At 28.3% G+C, this 8,885-nt stretch overlaps 1 protein-coding gene across 1 annotated transcript; it reads left to right on the forward strand.

Annotated features, from left to right (window-relative positions):
- Positions 1-5,586: 5,586 nt before the first annotated feature.
- On the forward strand, positions 5,587-8,478 carry LOC131658479 (desiccation-related protein PCC13-62-like). Its single transcript, XM_058927784.1, has 3 exons — positions 5,587-5,888; positions 5,989-6,214; positions 7,894-8,478. Exons 1-3 carry the CDS (start codon positions 5,587-5,589, stop codon positions 8,269-8,271), a joined length of 906 nt encoding a protein of 301 aa, XP_058783767.1. The 3' UTR covers positions 8,272-8,478.
- Positions 8,479-8,885: the final 407 nt, after the last annotated feature.

The raw sequence follows: 8,885 nt of genomic DNA on the forward strand, positions 1-8,885 counted from the left end.
TTTATCTTTATGCTTTCAAGAGTCATGATGTTAAGAAGTCCTTGACGAAGGCACCATCATTAAGTCCTCAGAGAAGGCAAGTGGAGTAGGGTACGTAATCAATCCCCACCAGTTCATCGAGTTGTTCACTAGATCGCGTTACACGCTGATGCTTTTGAACTTGTCCCTCGCTCTTGTTATCGAGTCATTCAAGTGGAAAAGGATCTTGTAGTCAGATCCCCACTCTTTGTCTAGCTCGCATCGACCGAAGCTGATGCTTTGTGCATGCACGTACAAGTGATTGAGTCCACTTTTCCGTTCTTGCCTTGGTGACATGATACCATGGTATAGACACTCTGATTCCCACAGCTAGCTTGTTTGCCTCAGTTGATATGACCCCTTGGCTAAAGCTTCCCCTTTTTACTACCTTAGCTTATTTGCCTCGGTTGATATGACCTCTTGGCTAAAGCTTCCTGTATTCTATTTTGATCCCATTTTACTACCTTGGTGGAACACGGCCTTGGTTAGTTATTTGCTTCTCGAGCGATGCTCGAATTGTTTGCTTATGCTTTTGTGTGATGTTTTCCCGTAGGATTTCTAGGCTTAGCATAGAGTTCCTTTTTGCATGCTAACATAGGTAGATATTTCTCTTTTGCTTTAGGTTATCTTTTCATGCATATTAAAACACAAACCAACTATTTCTCTTTCTTTTGCCTCATGGCGCTTAAGAGCATGTCATTTCCTTCCCACCCCCTTGCGTGAGTATCTAAAGGTCGAACTACAATAGGATGTTAATGTAACTGTTCACCTAAAAAACAAACAAAATAGTTAGCTGAACTACGGTAACTCTGATTTCTTCAATTAATAAAACATTAGAAATATAAGGTAGAGAACGGTTACCAATAGTTATGGAGCCAATAATTTTTCCTTTCTGATCTCCTCTAAAACCTACAAAACCTCCAAGCTTAAGTTCTAGTCTTGGAACATATGCCTTCTTCCCGTCATATATCGAGAGCATCCAAAGTTTAGGTACCATGACCGGTGTGATGACTTGGCTCCTAAGGACATCTACAATAAAGATCATCTTATCTTTTGGTACCCATAACTTTTTGGGTCCTTTAGGGTTAGTTTTCTCAGAGGTTTTATCAACCAATGGTCTTTGTACATAATATGTGTCATGTGTAGGACCATAGATGAAGAGACAATATAGAGGTGTAGGAATAATCACCATACCAGTCTTGGAACATATGCCTTCTTCCCGTCATATATCGAGAGCATCCAGAGTTTAGGTACCATGACCGGTATGATGACTTGGCTCCTAAGGACATCTGCAACAAAGATTATCTTATCTTTTGGTACCCATATCTTTTTGGGTCCTTTAGGGTTAGTTTTCTTAGAGGTTTTATCAACCAAGGGTCTTTGTACATAATATGTGTCATGTGTAGAACCATAGATGAAGAGACAATATAGAGGTGTAGGAATAATCACCATATCATCTACATCTTAAGGGTAATACATTTCACCTATTAGTTAAGTATACCCTGATGCCTTTTCTTCCATTCCCGCTAAAACTATAGATCATGGAAGCGATCTTGCTTATGTCTATGTATTTGGCCATAAATTTTTTAAAAGAAGTTTCATACTTCTTTGAAGCATATTATAAATTCATAGGAGAATTAATAAGGGCTTCGTTTTCTAAAACATCACTTTTACTGCTAAGATCAGAATTTTCTTTTTCAAAGCAATTTATTTTTTCTTTTAAAACAATATTTTCTTTTATTAGCTCACTATGTGATTCAGAACGAGTTACAAGTATCTTTTTCAAAGACTTGCATCTTCTTTGAAGATTTTGATTCTTGTCAAGAATTTCAACTAGGAAAGTTGAGTTTAGAGCAAGATAAAAAAGAAAAATACCTCATTTGAGTCTGATTCTAGTTCTAATTTAGAGTTGCTTGCTTCTTCCTTTTCCATCAATGACGTATTCGCTTACTCTTCTTTAGATTCATCTTCTGAGGAGTTAGTGTCATCCCATGTTGCCATGAGATCTTTCTTCTTATCTTTGAAGTACTTCTTCTATGATCTTTAATTGTTGAGTTTGAGACACTTAAATTTACTGAAGCATTGAATCAAATTCTAACCATTAAAGAGTAAGATACGAATAATAGGCTGCATAAACCTTGCAGAACATTCATTAGTATACGTTGTTTTCTAATTTAACTTAATTTTTCATATTATTTTTTCAAACTTAATTCGAAGGTTATATATTTAATGAAGGGTTGGTAAAAGACTCAAACCACATAGAATATAATAAACTCATCTTCTAGGACATGTTGGAGAAAAGAAATGAAAGATGCAATATATAAAGAATAACATTAACAATAACACAACCAACAACATTTATCAACAAAAACATCAACATACTTCAACATTCATCAACATACTTCAACATTTATCAACAAAAACATCAACATACTTCAACATTCATCAACATACTTCAACATTTATCAACAAAAACATCAACATACTTCAACATTCATCAACATACTTCAACATTTATCAACATACTTTAACATTTATCAACATAAACAACAATATTTATCAATAAAAGCAATAACTTACTTTAATATAAACAACAACATTAATCAATAAAAACAACAATATAAAAACTATAATCTCATCTTAGCAACAAGAAACCAATAAACCCTATGATCGACAAAGACAAACGTTTCGCTTATATTTTGAACAAGAAAAACTAGAAAAACAAGACAAATATTTTGAATAACAACAATATTATAACTCATAAAATGTTTCACAAAAGCACCTTTCATTGAAAAGAATTATTCTAAAATGAAGACAAAGAAATGAGGTACTTGTTTTGTCTTGCAAGGATTTATTAAACTTTCCCTTGATTCATACTAGTTGGAGATGTTATATTTGAGTTTTTAGAGTTTGGGTTAAGGCGAGAGAAGTTAGTATTTTCTTTGAGTGCAATCTGTTCTAAAATGATACAAGTTAGCTTTTATAGGTAACATATTTCATCACGGTTAATAAAATGAACCGTGGTGAATTTTAATTTCATTCTATTTCACTACGGTTGTGAATTTGGACCGTGGTAAAAAATGTAATTTGTTTTAAAAATAAAAATTTAGGGAACGGAAAAATAGAAAAATGTTGATTTTGGAATTCGAAGCGTGTAGCCATTTATCTATCACCACGACCGGGAGTATGGATCATGGTGATAAGTGTTTTAATAAATGAAGGCATTTAAATAAGAGTTATTACTTTAGTTAATTATATGGTTGTGGTAATAAGATGTTATGAAATGTATATTTTCTAGTAGTATCACAAATACAAAATTATCTTCATATATAGTGATCGTTGGAGGAGTCAATTCATTGATAATCGCTTTCTAAGTCTAATAGATGATAGACTTAATAAAAAAACAATCATATGTGCCTTCTGGTAGTCATAAGTAGTGTCATCAAGTATTGGATAACGATTAAGAAATCCTCCTTCTTTGGTATTGTCCATCTTGAACAAAATAGATATCTTAGAACACACCCAAACAGAACGGTGTGACAGTTCTCATGCCAGTTGAAATTCTCTTTGGTCAGTAACAAGATGTCTTGCACAATGTTAAAGTAATATGTGTGACAATATGATAGTAAATGAGCGATGGACAAATGAGAAAAACGAAATAAAGAACACAAAAGATTTGGTAATCCAATTCAATGTAATATCACCTATATCGGGAGGGATCTGTCTAAAGAAAAGAAATCCACTCTCTTAGTTCAGTGTGGTTTATATAATACTACCAAAAAGATATCGAGTTATTTGGGATTGAGAAATTTAAGATAAAAGTCAATTGGACAAGAAGATATTTTAGTGAAACAGTAATACTTCATATTATAATTAAAATTTCTTAAGTGTGAGAAAATTGGTCGAAACTCCAAATTTTAAGATGAAACAAAATAAATTCTCAATTTCTCCTTCTTAATCTTTTAAATTTAACATTGAAATTTGAATTGATTTTTATTTTAAACAATAAAAAAAATTAATCTCAACACAATTTAAACCTTTATCTCTTGTATTTTTCTCACATTTTGTTTTAAAATCTATAGACGAAGTCATAAGTGCCACATAAAATTTACATACACAAGTAGAGATTTTAGATTCTAACTTAGGTGGTGAAGGTGTCTAGTCTAAAAATAAAAATAGGTTTAATTGCAACTTCGGTTCTCATATTTTGTCTTTTTCTTGATTTTGATTCCTCCATTTTATAAATCACTATTTTAGTCCCCTTATTGAGTGTTTTGAGCAATTTTTGTCTCTCTATTTTGGTTTTTTCTACAATTTTAGTCTCTTTTTCAACAGAAAATTCAAAAGGGGACTAAAATAATGATTTTTAAAATGGAGGGATTAAAATCAAGAAAAAGACAAAATAAGGATACCAAAGTTGTAATTAAGTCATTTATAAGTATTGTGAGTTAAATTAAAATTTACAGATGTAATTAATAAATGACCATTACTATCTTGATACCCCATTTTAACACTAAATACTTACACCATATATATGCTGAACAATATATTTTTATTAAAATAATATTATTTTTAAAAGATATTTCTTTTAATAAAAAATATTTATTTTTAAATTTTACTTTATAACACAAATATATAGTTGTGTCATTAACTAATTTCACAATTGTATTAACCACAAAAATGTGCGTCATTAACCAATTATTTTACTTAAAATTTATTAACCACTTTCGGTACTTCATTAACTAATAAAATACATAGTATTAACCATGTTCTGACACTAAATTATATATGTATTAACCAACTTTATTTTACTATTTAATGTTTTTTTTTAATGTTTGAAAATTCATTAACCAAATTATGAATTGCATTAACTAACTTTATACAAACTATGTTTGAACTATATATATATATATATATATATATATATATATATATATATATATATATATATATATATATATATATAAATAAATTTTAAAATTGTATTAACAAAATTTTAATATTTTATTAACCAAAATAATAAAGAAAAATAAAAAGACATAACAAAATATTAAAATAATAATAAAAATATTGTTCACGATGAACAGTATATTAGAGTATATTAGAGGTAGGTGTAAATTTGTGATGTCAAAATATTGTTCACGATGAGCAATGCATTAGAGGTAGGTGTAAATTTGTGATGTCAAAATATTGTTCACGATGAACAATGCATTAGAGGTAGGTGTAAATTTGTGATGTCAAAATATCTTTTCCCTTAATAAATATATATAGTAGTATAGTAATCTATTGGCCCCAACTATGTTTATTTAATCATGTTGACTTTAAATTCTATAACCGACTAATATAACACGTGTAAAAAAATCAAACTATCATATAACTTGTTTATATACCTTTTTTTTTATAATAACTTGTTTATATACTTTCATCACATGCTAACAAAAAAACTTTTTTGTCATATTAATTGCATTTAATTTTTCATCCCCAAATAAACCAATACTTTCAATGGAGCCATTGAATATGAAGTCTATATATATGTACATCTTCACACAAAAATATATATCATAAAACATGTTGAATCACATTTTCTCCACTGCTCTTTTGCTTACCTCCATTCTCATCCCTATATCATACTCTGCTAGGATCAATAAAACCACAAAATCTGATGTTGATCTTTTGGAGTTTGCCCTAAATTTAGAATATTTAGAAGCAGAATTCTTCTTGTATGGTGCAACAGGTCGTGGATTGGATGTTTTTGCACCACAACTAGCCCAAGGAGGACCCCCTCCTATAGGTGGCAGAATGGCCTCTTTGGACCCTTTCACTAAAGATATTATCACACAATTTGGTTTGCAGGAAATTGGACATTTAAGGTTTTCTTAATCTTTACAAATTTGTGATGACTCACTTTCACTACAAAAATAGCAATGTTCATGATTTTACAGTATAGTTTTATTGATCATTATTTTTCAGGGTGATAAAGAGTGTTGTAAAAGGGTTTCCTAGGCCATTGTTAAATATTAGCAAGGAATCGTTTGCAAAAGTGATGGATGATGCCTTTGGGAAACCTTTGCGTCCACCTTTTGATGCTTATGCAAATTCCATTAACTATCTGCTTGCCTCATATGTAATTCCTTATGTTGGTCTCACTGGATATGTTGGAGCCAGTCCTAACTTGCAAGATCCTAAATTCAAGAAGGTAAAACATAATTAACTTACCTAAGTTTATAAGATAAAATTATTTATAATAAATTACAGAAATTTAAAAAGTTTATTGGATCATAAAATTTATTAGTTATTTTTGTAATTTTACAATTTAATTTTTAGAAAATAAAATTATTCAATATTTGTGTAAAAGTAGTTTATTATATATATATATATATATATATATATATATATATATATATATATATATATATATATATATATATATATATATATATATATATATATATATATATATATATATATATATATATATATATATATATATATATATATATATATATATATATATATATATATATATATAGGGGACGACTCAAGTGAGAACACTTGGTTATTGTGAGAAATGAGAACAATGAATCACGACCATTAAATTTTGATTTTGTTGATTTTAATGGACTTGATTGATTTATCTTTCTAGGATCCTTAATATTTATTTTAAATCAACATAGAAAGAGAAACCAATCCAGTTCATTAAAATCAACAAAATCAAAATTCAATGGCCGTGATTCATTGTTCTCATTTCTCATAATAACCAAGTGTTCTCACTTGAGTCGTCCCCATATATATATATATATATATATATATATATATATATATATATATATATATATATATATATATATATATATATATATATATATATATATATGAGAAGGGTTATATTTACTCCCGGAGTAAGTTATTATAACTTACTCCACATCTTGACCATTTATTATTTTCAATCTAATGGTTAAAAATAATAAGTAATTAAATGTGGAGAGAGAAAACTAGTCCTTATTATTTTTAACCATTAGATTGAAAATAATAAATGGTCAAGATGTGGAGTAAGTTATAATAACTTACTCTTGAAGTAAATATAACTCTCCTCGTATATATATATATATATATATATATATATATATATATATATATATATATATATATATATATATATATATATATATATATATATATATATATATATATATATATATATATATATATATATATATATATATATATATATATATATATATATATCGAATAAATATTTTTTAAAATCAACTGTTTAATTGAAACATATTATCATATAGATCATACATATAAAGTTTGAGATTTATATATAAATGTAACATAATTAAAAATATTTTTAAAATAATAATTGATGCATTTTAAAATTGAAGATTTTTTTATTAAAATAAAATAGTGAAGATTATGGGTGAATCTTTTTTTTCTCTCTCCTACATTTTGAAATAAATGATGTAGAAGAGAGAAAAAAAATTCACGCATAATCTCCATCATTTATTTTAAAATCTAATGGTTCAGATTTATTCTTACATTCTCATATGATATGCCATATATATATATATATATATATATATTATAATGAGAGATGAGATGAATAAATATCAACCATTGGATTTATCGAGAGAGAATATTAATACATTAATATGACTATTAATTTCTCTCTCTTGATGAATTTAATGATTGATATTTAATGAATAATTAATGTATCTGGTTTATATATAGACCAGATACATTAATTATTCAATGAATCAAAAAAGTGAATTTCTCTTATATAAAAGAGTCTTATATTTAAAAATGAAGGTAATATTTTATAAAAGTTTAATCTTAATTATTAAATGTATCACATAATGATATTTGTTGCAGCTTGTTGCAAGCCTTTTGGGAGTAGAGGCATGGCAAGATGCAGTTATAAGAACATTGTTATACGAACGCAGAAAGTCAAGAGTGTTTCCATACACAATAACTGTTGAAGAGTTTACAAATCGTATTTCAATGCTTAGAAATAAATTAGGAAACGATGGCATAAAAGACGAGGGTCTAGTGGTCCCTATAAAGCAAGGTGCTGAGGGAAAAAGTTCAGGAAATATACTTGTTGGTGATGAATATTCAAACTCATATCCAAGAACTCCAGTTGAAATATTGAGGATAGGGTATGGTGGAAATGAAAGTGCTCCTGGTGGCTTCTATCCCAAGGGAGCAAATGGTAATATAGCCAAGTCTTATTTAAAAACTACAATGTAATCAATGTTGTAGCCTCTCCTTATTATACTATAGCTTGAAAGAATAAACTATGTTGAGTTGTACTAATAATAATATCCAAGTTATTAGCTCGGTTCTGAAAGCTTGTAACTTTAATGGATATAGTTTAAAACTCACATAGAACTGTAATAAAATGATCATAATAGTATCATTATTATTAATAATATTTTTTTTGTTATGCAAGTAAAGAATGATTATATATAAGAGAATTATGTTTCTTTGTATTTTTTTTTTACAATATTTCTGAACATGTGCTTATAAATGGGGCAATCCTCACTTTATTAGCCGGTTTTGTAGAAATAAACTAGTGATTATGCTTCCTCAAAAGGTTGGAATTGAAATTCAATTAAGCAAATATTTTCCGCACTCATACTTGCTCCAAAATTGCTTATATTAAGCTTCCATACACATATTTTCCGCACTCAATGCGGAAGAATACCTAGGATAATTCGACCTATATTCGAGTTTGTATAATATAGACGAAAACTCAAATATAAGGAAAATAGAAATCTGAAATGTTTTATGAAAATGAAATGTTTATGTCCTGATCCTACAACCAGAGTCGGGGGCGACACTGACGAGGGGGAGTGTGGAGG

Source organism: Vicia villosa, linkage group LG1, assembly GCF_029867415.1.
Source record: "Vicia villosa cultivar HV-30 ecotype Madison, WI linkage group LG1, Vvil1.0, whole genome shotgun sequence".
Taxonomy (NCBI): Eukaryota; Viridiplantae; Streptophyta; class Magnoliopsida; order Fabales; family Fabaceae; genus Vicia; species Vicia villosa.